This window comes from Callithrix jacchus, chromosome 11 (assembly GCF_049354715.1).
Source record: "Callithrix jacchus isolate 240 chromosome 11, calJac240_pri, whole genome shotgun sequence".
Taxonomy (NCBI): Eukaryota; Metazoa; Chordata; class Mammalia; order Primates; family Cebidae; genus Callithrix; species Callithrix jacchus.
Window position 1 is genome coordinate 11,294,073 of NC_133512.1, and position 19,171 is coordinate 11,313,243.

Below are 19,171 nucleotides of genomic sequence, written 5' to 3' on the forward strand. Positions count from 1 at the left end.
GCGCGCCTCAGTCTGCATTGGCTGACACCAGATAGCATGTGGGGATTTTCCTAGTTGCCGAAGAAGATATTGTTTGACGTTGCTGTAGTTTTGTGCTTACTTCTCTTGGGATCTGCAGTGGTGCGATTCTCCCCTTGTTTTTTCCCCCCTTTTCTTTGAAAAGATGTCAATGCTATGTTCGGCAGAAATGGATACAGCAAGAGCAGCATAGTTCAAAAATTGAGGGAGGCATCTACTCTCTTTTCCTGGGATTTAAACGCGATTTAGGAGGGCAGATGCCCTACCCGAAAAGGCCAACCTTTAAAGACCCCGGCAGTGTTGTGGTCCAAGCCGTCTCAAAGCAGGTGGCCAGATCTGCGTTTCTCATCAGCGGACTCGCTCCGGCTGTGGCTCTTACGGTAATTCATTCTAGATTGGGGATTCATTTTAAAATGTGTGTTTTCCACTAAGAAGGGATTAGAGCCCACATGCCCACCCTGGTATGAATGTGCGTGCCTGTTTGGTGGAGAGAGAGATTGTGGTAGAATTCCCTGTTGCCCGTTTCCTCCGCTTGCTGCCTCCTCCGGAATGTGGCATGGGAAAAGCAAAGCACTATTTTAATTCCTAGACCTTCAGGCAAATTGGCCGTTAGAGTGTTTTATTTAATAAACCACGTTCTGACTAATTCCACACTATAATCCCGGTCTAGTGCTGTTGGCTGCTTTGTGGAATGACAGTTCTCTTTTTTTGTCTGGGATAGTTTTTTTCATGAAGGCAAATTGCTGAAGTTTGTTTAGATTGTGGCATTATTGACTTGGTAGGGAGGCCACATCCTGAGCTGGAACAGCCCATCAATGCATCAATACAGAGGGACTGCAGCTGCTGCTATTTGTGTATCTAGCATCATTTGACTTGATCCCTTTCACACGTTGGCTTTCAAAGATGGATGTATTACAAGATCATTTTGAGCTTTACCTTCTGATAGGATTACCTTCTGATTATGCTTCCATCTGATATAATTGTTAACAAAAGAAATATTAAAAGGCCAGGTGTGATATGGAAAGACAAGCGTCAGTCTTATGCCTTATGGTAAAGAAAGTTGGACTGGCTGGTTTCTATCGTTCTTTCTGGTTCCAGCATTCTGTGGTAACTGACAGAGGAGTAAGAAAAGTTACTCAGTGCTGGAAAGGCAAATAATTACAACGTGAACCATGTAAGCAAACCAAGGATTGATTATGGAATCTGTGGCTTATTTTTATACCTTGCAGCTTTTAAAACTCAAGTGTCTGCATTTTCCCCATAATTGAAATTACTCCCCAACTCAAACAGGTCATCTTTTCTTTTTCCACTATAGTGAAACATTTGGTGGGGGTTTGGGGAAAAGAGAAGAAAATTGAATTAATTGGAAACAGGTTTTCTCCTTTTGTGGCGTTAGTCATTCCAGCTGTCTTGGATAGTTGAGAATTCACTTTTTCCAATAATTGGTTTTTGTCTGTTTCTAATGAGACACTCTAGATAGCTGTTTCATCCTATGCAGTAATTGACAATGGCATGAGACTTACTTTCTCTGATGTAATTTGGTGTTCCTCATAAAACTTGCTAGCACTGCTTCTTTTTATAAAAAATGGATGAAGCGATGATTGTTCTAAACAGGCAGGCAGGCAGCGTTTTCATGCTGTCGTGGTAGTTTTTATAATTTAAGTATAGTCAAGGTGTTTGGTTGTCGACTCATGCTTAGCGATACGATTTTCCATAGTTGTGCCCTCATTTGTTTTAAGTTATAATCAAAATAAATCCTGAAATTACATCCCCGAAAGGCATAATTAACTGCTTCTTCTCCTGTTTTCCCACAGCCTTTTTGTTCATAGACCTAAGGTAGCACTTATCATATTGCAGTTATCTGAGTTGTAAATGTGCCACAGTCTCCTTATCTTAAATATGGGATGGACTTCTTCAGAACAAGGACATGTTTATATTAATCTCTCCAGCACCTAGCAGTTTGCCTGGCACATCACGTGTTCTCAGAAATATTTATTGAGTGGATTTCAGGTCATAAAAATGCCCTTTAATTGTATAGGCAGGAGGTAGGTGGGAATCCTTCACTTTGTGAGTCAGCTGGGGGAATCAGAGAGGTTATGTAAGATTCTTAAGGGGAACGGAGAGCCAGGACTCAAATCCAGGCCTTGCACCATGCTGCCTCTGAGAGAGGCTCCACCCACCCTCAGTAAACAACAACAAAAAAACATGCAGAGAATGAGTTCAAATGCTGTAGGTTTGGGTTATTTACTTTTTTCCTCGAATGATCTGGATTATCCATTTTGACAAAATTTATCTGATAACTCTTCTGTTCTGTCTTGCTCTGGCCTTAGAAGGATACATGTTTGGCCCAAGCACTCTGTCCTCTAATCCACACTTAAGCAGAAGAGGTGAGCACCCTTCTGCCCACCTTTTCTCAAGGTCCTGATTCTATCAAGCAGAGTTTGCTAGGATGATGGACACGTCTAGGGAATGCCTACCCATTACTTGCTCAAACAACATTGAACGACTGTTAAGTGCTTCTGAAATGACCTGCAGTTAGACCAGAGACAACCGTCTTTCCTGGGCCAGCCAAACTTGACCAAGTCTCCCAACAGGCAGGATTCTAGACTAACAGGTGTGACTTACAGACACCTGCTTCTTTCCCATTTACCTGCTTCCTTTTCCATTCTAAAAAACAGGACAAGCTACATTAGGAAACCAGGAAGTTTCAATACCCGTATGTCCTCTCTGCAAAGCAGCCGTCGGCGCATTTGACGTTCATGGACTCTTAGAGAAAACAGTCTGAAATGTTCTGTGGGGTTTTCTTCAAGTCACTTTTCCTCTTTGAGGGTTAGTTTCTTCTTTAAAAGTAGAAAGTTGAACCAAATAATCCCAAAGGTCACTTCTAAATCATGATTCTGTGATATTTGTTGTTGGTTTATTCAGTTGAGCAAATTGAAGGGTGAAAAACATTAATAATAATTTAACCTGGCAAGATGTAGAGAAGAAATGATTAAGGCTAAGTGGGTCAGCCTGTGGGTTATCTAATAACTGCTTTGAGCCTTCTGTTAAAGCTGTTCTTTATACATTACTGTAGCAATCCTTTCTTATTTGTAAAACTAAATTCACTATATGAAAGGGCAAGATTGGTGGCATTTCTTGTTCTCAGTGAGGAATGCAGCGGTGGAAAAAGCATGCAGTCTTCAAAATGTACAAAATGTTTAGAATTTGGGGGTTTAATAGTCAAGGTTCCAAGCATTTTTATTCTCACCAATGAGTTCGTCTGACAGCTGGATAACTCTTACAGTCAAAGTATTCCCTGCAATTCATCCAACAAATTCCCCTTTCAGTTTCTCTCTGGTTCCTCACTCTGCTCCTTCTTTCCACTTCCTTAGCTCCAGCCAACTTCCTATAACATCCCCCATATACATAAACCATATGCCAGTAGTACACTGCCACCCCCATCTCCCCACCCCCACCCCACCAAAGGTAGGAGTCAGAGCTTCACAACCTCCGTTCTCAGCTCAAGCTTTTCTATTTTCTGAGGTTTATTTATTACCATTGCTTTTCCAGGTTAAGACACAATGAGGCGTAGAAAGAGATCAAGTCTTTTAACGATTTTGTTTGTCGCTTATGTCCTTTTCTCACAGGCGTTCTGACCACCATTTGGAAACTAAATGCATTTAGGTGTCTTAAAGCCTCTTTAAATATTTTAGGAAGCAAAGCAGCATAGTGGCGATTTTATGTATTCTGTCCCATAGTGTTTGGATGTGTGGGTATTGGTAAATGATTGTCCTGTTCTGTGACATGGGCACTGTAGGGAGAATGACAATAATGCCATTACTTACTGGCAACGTATGACAAAGATCACTAAGCTCCTAGGTCATCTGGATTCCCATAGCAACAAGTGGTGTGCACTGCTTGCATTATTCATTCAGAACCCATCCTTTTCCTGATGTATTGGCCTGAAGCTTGATGCATATGGAGGCCTGAGAAATAAGGATATGGCATACAGACAGGCTCTCCTGGTGTTATCAGGCATCTGTGCATGTGATATGCAGGGAGAATTCAGTGGATGGAACTTAAGCCGGTATGAGGGGGGTGGGGGAGGAGCTGGGAAAGGACGCCATCTGTGCCCATGATGAAAAATGCCATCATGGAGACTTCATTCGGGGTCCCTTTTATATATTTAGTGAAGCAGATTTTCTGTTTCACACTTTCTAGATATATTTATATTGCACAGATGTCAGGGAAATATCATGTGTGTGAAAGAAAAAAAAAGATCAAAATTCACATCCATGGCCAGGGATTGTAATTCAATCATTTTGTCCTGAAATTGGCACTCATTTAACCTGCATGGATGTTCCCGCTTCTGCTTTGGGGATTCAAGTCAGAGCAGTTTGAGAAACAGAAATCTCAGCCCTACACATTGTTAAAATTCAGAGATCTAGGTTAAGTGGGGGAAAGATGGGAGAATTTCAAACATATAAGACCTTGCTTCAGTGCCATCAGTACCAGAGCTGATGAAATCAATCAGCAAGTGTTTCCTCATCCTCTTTCCTGTAACACACAGATGAGCTGAAGAAACCACAGGACGTAGTCAATAAGTTATTATCCTCAAAAGGATTTCATTTTTCTTTACCGTTATTCATAATTCCTTTTACCATCAAACCTTAGCACTACTTAATGACATTTTCCCTCTATTTGAACACAAGTTATTTTTGGAGAAATGAGCTTTTTGAAATTGAAAAAAAGAAATTGTTTTGAGGATTGTTGCCAGCTTTATTTCCCCCTGACTACCCCCGAGCATTGTACTCGGTCTCCCCTCTATATGACCAGGCATAGGACCTGCATGTAAATGGGATGATAAGGAAATAATCGGCATGCAAATGTACTGTGATATATGACATTTACAAAACCCCTCCCTGACTCCACATCCCCCATGATTGATTTTCTGTTCCCTTTTAAAGAATATTGTCCCACTGCCCTTTTTCACTCCCTCCATCTCAGCCTCTAAAGACACATTTTATTTCAACAAACAACACATTGAACATATATGAAATGTATGAAGCAAAATGCAACACACACCCACCTTGCAGCCGGCGACCAGAAGATCATCTTATTTGAAGCTGCTTTTGTGTTTCTGCCTCATCTCACCTTTTGCCTGTCCTGAGAGCACCTCGACCAGGTATCAGGCACTTGTCCCCGTCACTCCCCTTCCTGTTGTCATTAGGTTCAACCAACGATCTCTACCTTGTGAAGTACAAGGGCAAACAGTTTTGCTGATCTCAGCAGCATTTTCCATGGGCCTGTGGGGGACCACTCTCTCCTTCTTAAGCCCCTGGTTTCTTTCAGGACACCAGATTCTCCTGGTGTTCCTGCAGCCTCTCTGGCTCTTCTCTCTCAGGCTCTTCAGATGGCCCCTGAGGTTTCACCCCTACTGACCTCAACTGAATTTTGACCTCTAAATGTGGGTGCGGGGATTCCCCAGGCCTTGGCTCTCAGATTTCTTCCCTTCCTATTTAAATTCCTTCTCTCGGTCTCAACACTGTCTTCATGCTCATGATTCCAAGTTTATTTCGTCAGCCCTGACTCATTCCCAGAACTCCAGACTTGAAAATGCAACCGCCCAGCATCTCCCCTTGAATGCCACGTAAGCTTAAAATTAACATGTGCAACATGTAATCCCTGATTTCCCTCTATAAATGTGCTTTTCTTCTAGTGTCCTCCATCTCTGGCAGGGATAACTGTCCTTCCAGTTGTTCAGGTCAAATACCTGTGAGTCCTCCTGACCTTTTTCTTACCCAGATTAGCTTTCAGCAAATCTCTCTCCTTTTTCTCTCATTCTCCATCCAGCACAGCAATCCCCATCTAAGCCCCAGTGAGCTTTCCTGACTGGTTTTCTGTAGTCCTTGCTCATCTGCAGTCTGTTCCCTATACAGCAGCCTAATCTAGCCCTTTAAAAATGGAAATCTTCTCATTCATTCATTCATTCATTCAACAAATACTGTCTAAACACCTGCTGTGTGCTAGGCAGTGGTTTAGGTACTGGGATGTAGCAGGATCACAGTGACTGATGTAGCAAAACAGTCACAAGTCCCTCTCCTCCTGGAGTGAACATTGTGTTACTTCTTTGGATGAAACCCAAACTCCTTACTTTGCCTATAGGGCTCTACGTAACACGTGTCTTGCCGCTCTCCCAGTCCCCGATTGTCCTTGCTCTTCCTAGAACATGCCAGGTACAAATACTGTCCCCTTGACCTGGAGGGATGATCCTCCAGCCACCCACATCCTGACCCCCTTTATCACACCCTCAGAAATGCTTATTGTGACCACACCCGATGTGCTGCTTCCATCTGCCTGCTTGTTTGCTTTCTTCCTACCACTTAGCACCACACAGTTTGTTACACAATTTCTTGCTTATGTCCTATTACCTATCTCCCCTTCTAACTTGTGTCTCCATTAAAGCAGGAACCTATTTGTTTACCCAGTGCCTGCAACAATATCTGGAACGTATTACACACCACACTGAATGTTTGCTGACTGACTGAATGATGTAACAGGTGCTCTCCTTAGCTGAAATCCAACCTCAGAATTTTCTCTATGAAGGTTGTTTTATTTTTTGAGACAGGGTCTCACTCTGTCACCCAGGCTAGCGTGCAGTGGCATGATCTCAGCTCAACCTCTGCCTCCCAGGCTGAAGTGATCTGCCTCAGCCTCCTGAGTAGCTGGGACTACAGGTGCGTGCCACCACACCCGGATGATTTTTGTATTTTTTTGCAGAGACAGGGTTTCACCATGTTGACCAGGCTGGTCTGGAACTCCTGGCCTCAAGTGATTCACCCACCTCAGCCACCCAAAGTGCTGGGATTACAGGCATGAGCCACTACGCTTGGGCAGATAAAACCCCTTTAAAAGCTGCTGGATTCAAGTTTGGATGGTATTTTCAGGTCTTGGGATCCTCTGAGAATATGTCTTTCCTTTTCCATATACTGTTCTCCCCTCCTCTACATGGATGGGCTGGGGGTCTTCCTGCCTGCCTGGACATTTTTGATCCTGAAACTGTTTTTCTCCTGGCTGGTGTTCTCTAATAGTTCATGAGAGAGGCTAGCTTGAGCTCGTCTTTGCCTCCTTGGCACCCGGCAAACAGCATCCAGCAACTCAACATTGAGTTGAATCACTTAGTTGTTACTGTCGCTGCCAGGACTTGATAAAAACTGTTCTTGGCTGGGTGCGGTGCCTCACTCCTGTAATCCCAGCACTTTTTGGGAGGCCAAGGTAGGTGGATCACAAGGTCAGGGGTTTGAGACCAGCCTGGCCAATATGGTGAAACCCCATCTCTACTAAAAATACAGAAATTAGCCAGGCATGGTGGCAAGCACCTGTAGTCCCAGCTACTTGGGATGCTGAGGCAGGAGAATCACTCGAACCTGGGAGGTGGAGGTTGCAGTGAGCCAGATAGCACCACTGCACTCCAGCCTGGGTGACAGAGCAAGACTCCGTCTCAAAAACAAAAACAAAAACTGTTCTTTGTCCTCCAATTTCTACTTCCTCTGGGCTGCACTGACTTGGTCATTCCTCTGTTCAAAGGTCTCAGGAGTGGCCAAAGTGCACACAGTTCCCTAGGCTGGCATTGTCGGGCTGTAGGCCTTGGCCAGCCCACGTCCCCTGCACTCTTTTGACCCTCTGTGGCAGCCAAGCGAATCGTTTTCCTATTTCTCCAAATATCCTCTGTGCTTTTCTGTAGTTGTGTACTTTTTTCTGTGCTGTTTTCTTCTCTTAGACTCTCCACTGTAAATTTACCCATTTTTAAGATCTAGCTTAAACCTTACGTCCTAGCAGAGTCCATCACTCAGTTCACAGGATATGAATTCTCCTGGAATGAGTATCGTTATTTGCTTATTCTTCCCTCTCCTGTCTTTTAGCAACTAAATGCTGAGTACCTCTAGGTTAAGCGCTATGTCCCACTTCTCTTAGTATTCCTGAAAATATTTGTCCCAGTATCTGCCTCAGCAGGTACTTTTTTCTCTGAATGTGAAATGAGCTCAAGAAACAACCTAAGAGTGAGAAGGTCTGCATTTCGTTGCTTCTAGAATGCTATACACTGTGTGTGTGTATCCACAAAATGCATACCACAAAGGTAAGAAGAACTTTAGAAGAGGTGCCCTCCACACGGACAGCTTTTTCTTTGTTTGTTGATTCTGCAAAGGCAAAGAATGGTGCTCTTCACTCAGTAACCATTTAATGAATGAATGAAGTACATAGCTGGCATCTTAAATTGCTAATACCCTTGTTCTACAAATGAGCAAAGCCGAGGACTACAGAGCTTTCCCAGGTTCACAAAGGCAGAGGTAAAGCCTGGTTTTCTGCAGCGCAAATCCATCCTTTCTCCTGATCTCCACCTCTGCCATGAATAGTGTCAGACCTACGCAGAATTGGCCCAGTAACTCTTTCCAGGTGATGCTCACTAGTGTTACCTTCTTACCAGTGTCTGAGGAGCTTCCTTCTTTAGGCCAGGTCTAATTTTTAGACCCTCTGAAAGAAGCAAGACTAGAAATTTCAGAATTTTGAAGGACTCAGAGACCCAGAAAAAGGGGCTTCTTAGCTGTGCTCCTCTCCTGCCTTAAAAACAACTTTCGACAGCAAGTAGCCAACTGTTTGTTGAGACCTCTCTCATAGGAATAAAGTCAAATTTACTTTCTTAGAAACACACATTCAGATCTTGGTGTGTGTGACATCCTTGGGAAAAATAGTGGAAATTCACAAATTGTTATTTTCTTCTTTTTCCCAGAAATGGAGAGAAATATCACTATATGTATGATAAATGTTAAGCTTCAAGATTCTAAAGAGAAATTTGACCAAGGGACTACTAAATCACAAATCTAAAAAAAAGAAAAGGCCTATATGTATGTGTATATACACACATCTATACACAAATATATAGAAAAATTACATCCACATATGTATATAACATATATAAACACATGCATGTAATTTTTAAATTCTGGTTAATTATTTTCAAGTCATTTTCAGTTACTTGTTCATTCCGAAAACATTTCTTGAGCTATTATGTGAAAAGCATTTCACTTCTTTTGTGTGTGGGATTTTTCCATCTAGACAATAATCTGCTTATGGTTAAAGGTGAAAATGTCCAAAGACAAAGCAGAATTAAATCCCTCCCATGCAGAAATGTCTCATTTGAGAAAGCAAATTGAAAAAGCTATAGCCTTTAAGGGCGATTATTTTATTTTTCATGCTATTCAAGGGGCATCTGTTTTGTACCAGATGCTGGGCTGGGGGTTGCTAGCACGGTGAATGAATCCACAGCACATTTCTTGTCTTTACAGAGCAAGCCCCTCAATTTTACAGTATTGCTTCCGGAGCTACTCACGGTTCAGTCATTAAACAGAACATTGCCCTTGTCAGGAGCTTAGAAATCATCATGACATTCTTGGCTTAAACTTAATTTTACCAGAACTGAGTGTGTCTGTCATTGACCTTAGGTCCCCTAGGCCCAAGGCACCAGGCCCACTTCCCAAGAGACCACTGCCGTAGGAACCTGCTCCCCTGTCACCCTGAGCTTTGACACAAGTTCCCTTTTTCCTGGGGATCAGGAGAATCTACTGGAGCAGGGAGTACTCTGTCTGAATATTCCATATGGATTTTAATGAGCTGTGTCAAGGGACATTCTGAGGTTCAGACTTGGCCTGAAAGTCAAGTTTCTGTGGTTTTTACCCATGGGCAGAGGGAATGGGGTGGCTTAGTGCATATCATAAGCAGGTGGATGAGCCCAGGGTGGCAGATGTTTCTAGACTACATTGGACATGAGCCCTAGCCCTCTTGCCTGCCTGATGCTGTGGAACAGCGGTACCATAGCCCTTCCAACAGGGTGAGCTGTGGGCTGGGAAGGGAGGCTGGAAGGCCAGGCCCTCCTCTCCGAAGTCTATGTCCTGCTCTCAGTTCAATGGCATTTATTGCCTTATTCTAGAATGTGTTTTAGTTTCTTGGAGAGAGCATTGAGTGAACTATTTAAGCTACATAGAGAAAGTTGAGGGATTACGGCAAGAGAGAGAAAACCAATCTAAACCCAAACTTGTATCTACAGGTGTGAGTGGTTGCAGGTGGGTAGGAGCTGGAGGAAAACATCAAACTCTTAGAAAACCTTCATTCTGTGCCCCTGACTCCACCCTTTACAAGCGTTCATTTGTGTCTACTAATCGATGTAATTGATGCACTATTTTTATAGCAACATGGAAGTTTGTGGTAGAAATTTTTTCTTAATTGTGAGAACTCCTGCCTTTGAAATTTCATTTTTTCAACGTGCTATCAGCAGGTGGAACACATGACTTCAGGCAATGAGCTCGGTGAGGTTTGAAAATTAGCTATAGATTCATAGAATGCTGTCTGGGTAAGGAACCGAAGCCAGGGTCCCATTCAACCCACTCACTTTCTACGCAGTGAAACCCGTTGTGAGCTCCCATCTCCCAGGGCCACAGAACTTACATTTGTTAGATCTAAAAGCGGAACCCATCTCTGGGCTTGCAGCCCGTGCTCGGCGGCACCCTTCGCTAACTCTTTTCAGGGGCTGTCCTCAGAGTGCAAGCAGATGGCATCAACAAGCAAATGCAAAGTCAGTGCTGGGTTAGGGGCTGGGAGTAGCCAGGAGCTCCCACTGGTTGCTCCTTCTTATCTTCAAGCCAGTTATTGACAGTATTACTAGTTCCTCAATTTTTTCCAAGAAAACCAAAAGATTGGATTTTTTTTTTTTTTTGACAGAATTTCGCTCTTGTTGCCCAGGCTAGAGTGTAATGGCATGATCTGGGCTCACTGCAACCTCCTCCTCCCAGGTTCAAGCAATTCTCCTGCCTCAGCCTCCCAGGCATCTGGGATTACAAGCATGTACCACAAGGCTCGGCTATTTTTGTATCTTTTTTTTTTTTTTTTTTTTTTTTTTTTACTAGAGACAGGGTTTCTGCATGTTTGTCAGGCTGGTCTCGAACTCCTGACCTCAGGTGATTCACCCACCTCAGCCTCCCAAAGTGCTGGGATTACAGGCATGAGCTACCACACCCAGCTGAAAGATTGTATTTTTAAGAGAAATTTTTATAATTTAACGATTTTTTTCTTATTCAATTTAATTTTATAATACTCAGTGGGCCAAAGCAAGTATAACTGTAAGTCTCCAGCTTGCAATGTCTGCTGCAGGAAAACTGTGCTTTCAAGATGTCTTAGTTTGGGTTGTTATACCAAATACCATAGACTGAGTGGCTTATAAACAACAGAATTTTATTTCTCACAGTTTTGGAGGCTGGATGTCCAAGACTGGGGTGCCAGCGTGGTCGGGGTCTGTAAGATTCCCCCTTCTGGGTTGCAGGCCACCAACTTCTTGCATCCTCGCTTGGGGGAAAGAGGGCTAGAGAGCTCCCTGGGGCATCTTTTATAAGGGAACTATTGCCATTCGTGGGGGCTGCAACCTCATGACCTAATTACCTTCAAGGCTCCTCCTCCAAGCATCATCACACTGGGAGTTAGAATTCTAGTATGTGAATTTTGGGGGGCAAACATTCAGTCCCTAACAGAGGATTTCTATGAATGGAAAAAGACCATGATTATGGCTCTAAATAACTGAAACCTGAATGTGGTAGAGAGGCTTGGCACCTCCTAAATTGCCTGGAGTCCAACATGAAAAGTAGTGGGTAGGAGATTTTGACTCAATAACAAGAAATATTTTCTATTACTCAGACTTATTCAAGAAGAGTGAGGCATTTACTATGTAAGTTGCCACTGAGTGGAGCCAACTGGCCCTTTGTAGGGGATGCTGGAAAGGTCTCTGTTGGATGGAGGCTGGTCCTGTCCCATCCTGGAGAGGTGAACCCATAACTCCCTCCTCAGTCTGAGTTCCAGGAGACCTTGTTTTCTAACCTAGCTTTGCAGTCATTCTGAAAATCTCCAGCCGCCGCCTCAACATGCCATGGGAAATGGTCCAAAAGCTTTGGGGACAAAATCCAATTAAATACAAGGTATGCATATATATGAATTTGTTCTCACTTTTTTTTTTTTTTTTGGTTTTTACTCACCACTATACTGAGGAGGATCACTTATTTAAATGAAACCCCACTAACTTGAGTCTCTTTGGATTCTGAGGGATTGCTTCTTCCTTTCTTCCATAATTGTTCAATTTTCTCTTGTCCATAAAGCACTGTGCAAATCTTCCTCATCTATATCTGCCCCGCCACTAGAAAAATTACTCTCTTTACTGGATTTTTGCTATACCACGTTAAAAATGTCATTTTAAAAATATAGCACATATACATCATTATCTAGAGTGAGGGTCTGCAAACTGAATTGGCTGGCCTCCTGTTTTCATAAATAAGGTTTTACTAGAATACAGTCCTGCCAGTCATTTACGTCATGCTTAAAGCTACTGCCGTGCTTCAATAACAGAGCTGACAATCTAAGACAGAGACCCTAAGACCCACAAAACCTGAAATGTTTGCTAACTAGCCCTTTAAGAAAAAAATCGAGCTAACCATTGATTTGGATGAAAACAAGTATCAGGCATACCTTGTTTTCCTGCATTTCACTCTCTTGCGCTTCCGCAGACACTGCATTTTTCTTGCAAGCTGAAGATTTGTGGCAATCCTGAGTCCAGCAAGTCTATTGGTGCCGTTTTTTCCAATAGCAGGTGCTCACTTAGTTTCTGTGTGTCACATTTTGGTAATTTTTATAATATTTTCAGCTTATTATTATATCTGTTATGGTGATCTCTGATCAGTGATTTCTGATGTTACTAATGTAATTGCTTTGGGGCACCATGAACTACACACATATAACATGACGAATTTAATAAATGTGGTGTGTGGTCTGACTGTTCACCCATCGGCCATGCCCTCATCCCTCTTCCTTGCCACTCTATTCCCTGAGACACAATAATATTGAAATTAGGCCAATTAATAACTTTGCAACAGCCTTTAAGTGTTCAAGTGAAAGAGAGAGTCCCATGTCTGTCACTTGATATCAAAAGCTAGAAATGATTAAGCTTAGCAAGGAAGGCCTGTCAAAAGCTGAGATAACTCAAAAGCTAAGCCTCTTGCACCAGTTAGCCAAGTTGTGAATGCAAAGAAAAAGTTCTTGTTGGAAATTAAAAGTGCTACTCCAATGAACACATGAATGATAAGAAAACAAACAGCCTTCTTGCTGATATAAAGTTTTAGTGGTCTTAGATAGAAGATCAAACCAGCCACACAACATTCCTTTAAGCCAAAGCCTAATCCAGAGCAAATTCCTAATTGTCTCCAGTTCTATGAAGGGTGAGACATGAGCAAGGTGCAGAAGAGAAGTCTGAAACTAGCAGAGCTTAGTTCATTTGGTTTAAGGAAAGATGCCATCTTCAAACATAAAAGAGCAAGATGAAGCAGGAAGTGCTGATGGAGAAGCTGCAGAAGATCCAGGGAAGATCATTGTGAAGAATAGATTTTCCAATGGCTGGGCGTGGTGGTTCATGCCTATAATCCCAGCACTTTGAGAGGCTGAGGTGGGCAGATCACAAGGTCAGAAGTTCAAGACCAGCCTGACCAATATGGTGAAAGTCTACTAAAATGATAAAAATTAGCCGGGCATGGGGGATCACACCTGTATTCCCAGATAGGAATCTGAGGCAGGAGAATCACTTGAACCCAGGAGGCGTAGGTTGCAGTGAGCCAAGATCAGGCCACTGCACTCCAGCCTGGGTGACAGAGAAAGACGCTGTCTCAAAAAAAAAAGAATAGATTTTCCTTTTTTTTTAGACAGGGTCTTGCTCTGTCACTCAGACTGGCACGTAGTAGCGTGATCACAGCTCACTGCAACCTCGGCTTCCTGGGCTCAAGTGATCCTCCTGCTTCAGCTTCCTGAGTAGCTGAAACTACAGGTGCACACCACCAAATTGGGCTAATTTCGTTATTTTTTTGTAGAGATGAGGTTTCACTGTGTTGCCTAGGCTGGGCTCGAACTCCTGGGCTCAAGCAATCCTCCCATCTCAGCCTCTGAAATTGTTGGACTTACAGGGATGAGCCACCACACCTGGCCAAAAATAGATTCCCAGATAAAACAACCTTGTGTTGGAAAAAGTTGCCACATAGGACTTTCATAGCTAGAGAGAAGTCAGTCCTTGGCTTCAGATCTTCGAAAAATGCATTGACTTGTTTGTTAGGTGCAAATGCAGGTGATACTAAGTTGAACCTAATGCTCATTTGCCATTGGAAAAAAATCCTAGGGTCCATAAGAATTATGCTAAATCTATTTTGCCTGTGCTCTATAAATGAAACAGTGAAGCCTGAATGGCAGCACATCTGTTTATAGCATGATTTACTAAATATTTAAACCCACTCAGAAAAAAAGATTCCATTCAAAATATTACTGCTCATTGGCCATGCACCTGGTCACCCAAGAGCACTGATGCAGATACACAGGGGGGCGAATGTTGTTTCATGCCTGCTAAGATAACCCATTCTGCGGCCCATGGATCTAGAAGTAATGTTGGTTTTCAAGTCTTATTATTTAAGAAATGCATTTTTTAATGCTATAGCTGCTGTAGATAGTGATTCTGCTGGATCTGGGCAGAGTCCACTGAAAACCTTCTGGAAAGGATTCACCATTCTAGATGCCATTAAGAACATTTGAGGTTCATGAGAAGTCAGAATTTCAACATAAACAGGACTTTGCAAGACGTTGGTTCCAATCCTCATGGATGACTTCAAGAGCTTCCAGACGTCAGTGAAAGAAGTCACTGCAGATGGAATGGAAATAACAACAGAGCTAGAGTTGGAAGTGGAGCCTGGAGATGTGACTACATTGCCGCTATATCATAATAAACCTTTAGCAGATGAAGAGTTGCGTCTTATGGATGAACCAGGAAAGTGATATGTTGAGATGAAATCTATTCCTGGTGAAGATACTGTGAACATTATTGAAATGACAGCGAAGGATTTAGAATATTACATAAACTTAGTTGATAAAGCAGCAGCAGGGTTTAAGAGGATTGACTCCAATTTTGAAAGAAGTTCTATTATGGGTAAAATGCTATCAAACAGCATCACACGCTACAGAGAAATCTTTTGTGAAAGGCAAATTCAGTCGATGGGGCAGACTTCATTGTTGTCTTATTCTAAGAAATTGCCACAGCCACCCAACCTTCAGCAGCCACCATGCTCATCAGTCAGCAGCCATCAACACTGAGGCAAGACCCTCCACCAGCAAAAAAGATTGTGACTTGCTGAAGGCCCAGATAGATAATTTTTGGATTTCTTAGCATATTTTTGAAATTAAGTGTGTGCACTATTTTTCTAGACATAAATGCTATTGCACTGCTAATAGACCACAGTATAGTGTAAACATAGCTTTTATGTGCACCAGGAAACCAAAAGATTTGTATGATTTATTTTGTTGATAGTCACTTTATTGCAGTGGTCTGAAACTGAACCTGAAATACCTCTGATGTATGCTTGTATTAAATAGGTAATTAAAAAACCAAAACGAAAAGGATAAAGGATAAAATAACCATCTGTCATGCGATGACTAGCTGGAAGCCCTCTAAGCATATACAGTTGTCCCTTGGTATTCATGAGGGATTGGTTCCAGGACTTCCTGGAACCAAAATCCACGGATGCTCAAGTCCCTGATATATGATCATGTAGTATTTGCCCATAAGCTACATATACCCTCCTGTATACTTCAAATCATCTTGAGATTACTTATAATACCTAATACAATGTGCATGCTTTGTAAATAGGTGTTACATTGTTTAGGGAGTCATGACGAGAAAAAGTCTACGCATGCTCATATAGATGTAATTTCTTCTCAAAAAATTTCAATCCGCAGTTGGTTGAATTTATAAATGCAGAACTTATGGATAAGAAAGGCCGATTGTGTACTCTGCAATATTGAAATCACTGTGACCACAAATACAACTTTTTAAAGCTTTGACTTAGATAATTTTAGGTGTAATTTTAGGTACTCCAAAACATCTATGTTCATTTAGCAATATTTTAGATGCATTTTCTTCTCAGAGATTTTTTTGACATTGTATATGCATATATTATAGGTTGAGTATCTCTTACCAAAATGCTTGGACCTAGAGTGTTTCAAATTTTGAAATAGTTGCATATATGCAATGAGGTATCTGGAGGCTGGAACCCAAATCTAAACATGAAATTCATTTATGTTTTATGTATACCTCATACACTTTTCCTGAAGGTAATTTATACAGTATTTTTGGTAATTTTATACACGAAACTGTCTGTGCATATTGAACCATCAGAAAGCAAGGGTGTCACTATCTGAGGCACCCACGTGGACAACCTGTGGGTGTTTGACATCACCATCATTCCCGACTCAGAATGTGTATGCTACAGAGAAAATGATAAGGAGTCATTTTCTTACACTTATTTGCATTTCAGTACTCAACAGTAAAACAATATGACGTATCATTAATACAGTGATAAACAATGTGTGCTGGGTAAGTAAGCAACACAGTAGCATCACCAGAATACCTGTATCAGCTGTCAAACAACAGCAACGAGCATCCGCAGGCAGGATCAACTGTGTATGGTACACCTGCATTTTGACTGTGACCTGACACATGAGGTCCGTTGCGGAATTTTCCACTTGTGGCATTAGGTCAGCATCTAAAACATTTCAAACTTTGCAACATTTCAGATTTCAGATTTTTGGATTAGGGATGCTCAGCCTGTATTTTATTAATAACTAGGTATATAATAATCTACTTAGTACTTTGTGTATATGTATGTATGTATCATGTATTGATTCTTTAGTGTGGCACTTTGCTGTATGTTTTATATATGCAATTTTTACTTGGCCGGGCATGGTGGCTCACATCTGCAGTCCTAGCACTTTGGGAGGCCAAGGTGGGTGGATCACTTGAGGTCAGGAGTTCACCAGCCTGGCTAGTATGGTGAAATCCCATCTCTACTAAAAATACAGAAATTAGTTGGGCGTGGTGGCATATGCCTGTAATCCCAGCTACTTGGGAGGCTGAGGCAGGAGAATCGCTTCAACCTAGTTAGCAGAGGTTGCAGTGAGCTGAGATTGCACCACTGCACTCTCTCCTGGGCAACAGAGAGGACTCTGCTCAAAAAAAATTTTTTTTTTTAATTTAATCCTTCCAAGTTTGTGTGGGAAGTATTATTAACTCCAATTTACAGATGGGAGCACTGAGACCTGAAGTGTTTCTATGGCCTGACCAGCTCACACAGCTGGGCGCTCCGATGACCAATCCCGCATTTTCAGCTTTTCATTTATTACTGGGCACTGAAGTTAAATGTACCTTGATTTTGTTTTTTGAGAAGAGTGGATATTAGAAACATTGAATTGATTAATACTGTGTACACAAATCACTGACTGCATTTTTTTCCTTTTTTATCTCTAACACAAGAAATTGAGTGCTTATATTTCTCTTTAATTCTCTACCCTTCTCTCTTCCTTCTACCCTCCTGCTCTCTTCCCCTTTCTCTGTTCCTTCCTTCCTTCCTTCTTCCCTTCTTTTCTTCTCCAGTTGGGAGTGGGAGGTGCTTCTAACTAAATTGACTACATTTATAACTAATTATAACTAATTGACTAAAATTAGAAGGATAATAAATAATAGTGGTGAAAAAAGGGTTCTATTTAGTGCTTGTCTTTAAGCTGGATTTAGTTTTTCTAAATAATAATACTATTAAATAATAAGGGCAATTAATACCATTAATACTATTAAATAATAAGGGCTATTTGTTGCAGTTTCTTTTAATAAGAAAGAAAGATGATTCTATTTCTAGTTTTGTTGGTGTTTTAATCATGTCTAAACACTGAATTCGGGGGAATTGACTGAAGCTAACTAGTGCGTTTTTTTCTTTGACCTAATGAAATGATCTATTACATTAATAAGTTTCCAGAATTAAACTTTCTTTATAGCCTTCAAATACACCCAACGTGAACACTATCATTTTTTCAATTCTGCAATGACTCAATATGTCTAGTTTTATCTATGATATATTTACATATGAAATATATATACATTTATATAGAAATGAATAAGATTAGTCTGCATTTTTATTATACTATGTATTTGAAATTTATAAAATGAGTTGAGAAGCAGTTTAGATTCTCCTGGGAAATGAATATCATGTCGTGATATTGTTCCCTGGAAAATCTCCTTGGGCGTTAGGCCTTTTTCTGGAACAATCTGATAGATCAGTTTTTAGTCTCATGGTTATTGGTCTCCTTAGGTTTATTTCTAGTTGAGACAAATTATCTTTTTCTACAAAATTGTCTATTTTTCTAAATTCAAATTTTTGACCATTTTCTTTCAGAAATAGTGAGTTTCCTGTTTATTGGTAACTTTAATTTCTTTTGTTGTTGTTTTAAAATTTTATCTTTCTCTCTTTCTCTGTTCCTTCCTTCCTTCTTCCCTTACTCTCTCCCTCTCTTCTTCCCACTCTGTTTCAAATAAGATTGGTTGTAAATTTGTCTATTTTATTGTTTTTTAACTCAAGATCTAATAATGATATTCATTTCTTTTATTTCATACTTTCTTATATCTATGGTTTTCAAATATAATACATTTTTCATGAGTGTCTTCTGCTTTTCTTTTTATGCTGTATTGGATGAAAACTTTATTTACTGATTTCCATCTTGGCATGTTAATAATTTTAAGCCATTCTTTTCTGCTGAGCCTAGATTTAGCTTAAGAATTCGTCTCAACAGAGAGCTGTACATTGTCACATGCAGGCTAGGAGTTATAGCTGTGTCCATCTTTGGAAAATATAATTAGTCACAAGGCTCTCTAACTTGTTCACACTTACCTAAATTATGGCTTTTTTTAAGCCCAAGTATCTCATTCTTAAATTTTAAGAATACATTTATTTTAAAATATGAAGGGAATGAGCTTCCTATCTATAGATTTTTGGGAAAAACCTAAGTTTAAGTGTTTTTAAATTTAAATTTAATTGTTTTAAAGACAGAGTCTTACCCTGTCCCCGAGGCTGGAGTGCAGCGCTGCGATCATAGCTCACTGCAACTTTGAACTTCTGGGCTCAAGCGATCCTCCTGCCTCAGCCTCCCGAGTCTTTGGGACTGTAGTCATGCAGCACCACGCTGGGCTTTTGCAGGTGTGGCATGTTTCCTCCATCTTTCGATATTT

At 41.2% G+C, this 19,171-nt stretch overlaps 1 protein-coding gene across 33 annotated transcripts in view; it reads left to right on the forward strand.

Annotated features, from left to right (window-relative positions):
- HECW1 (HECT, C2 and WW domain containing E3 ubiquitin protein ligase 1) overlaps positions 1-19,171 on the forward strand; it is a 461,351-nt gene that overhangs the window by 1,344 nt on the left and 440,836 nt on the right. For 14 of the 33 annotated variants that reach the window (XM_078342267.1, XM_078342273.1, XM_078342278.1 and 11 more), the window contains exon 1: positions 10-398. The exons of 16 other annotated variants lie outside the window; for them this stretch is intronic. Coding sequence is in view for 8 of the 17 variants with exons in the window: in XM_054237019.2 (XP_054092994.2) it covers positions 276-398 (123 nt within the window). In the remaining 9 variants the exon portion in view is untranslated. Of the gene's footprint in view, positions 1-9; positions 399-19,171 lie in introns of those variants that run through there. 3 more of the 33 variants (XM_035253249.3, XM_078342276.1, XM_078342281.1) reach the window with 1 other exon arrangement.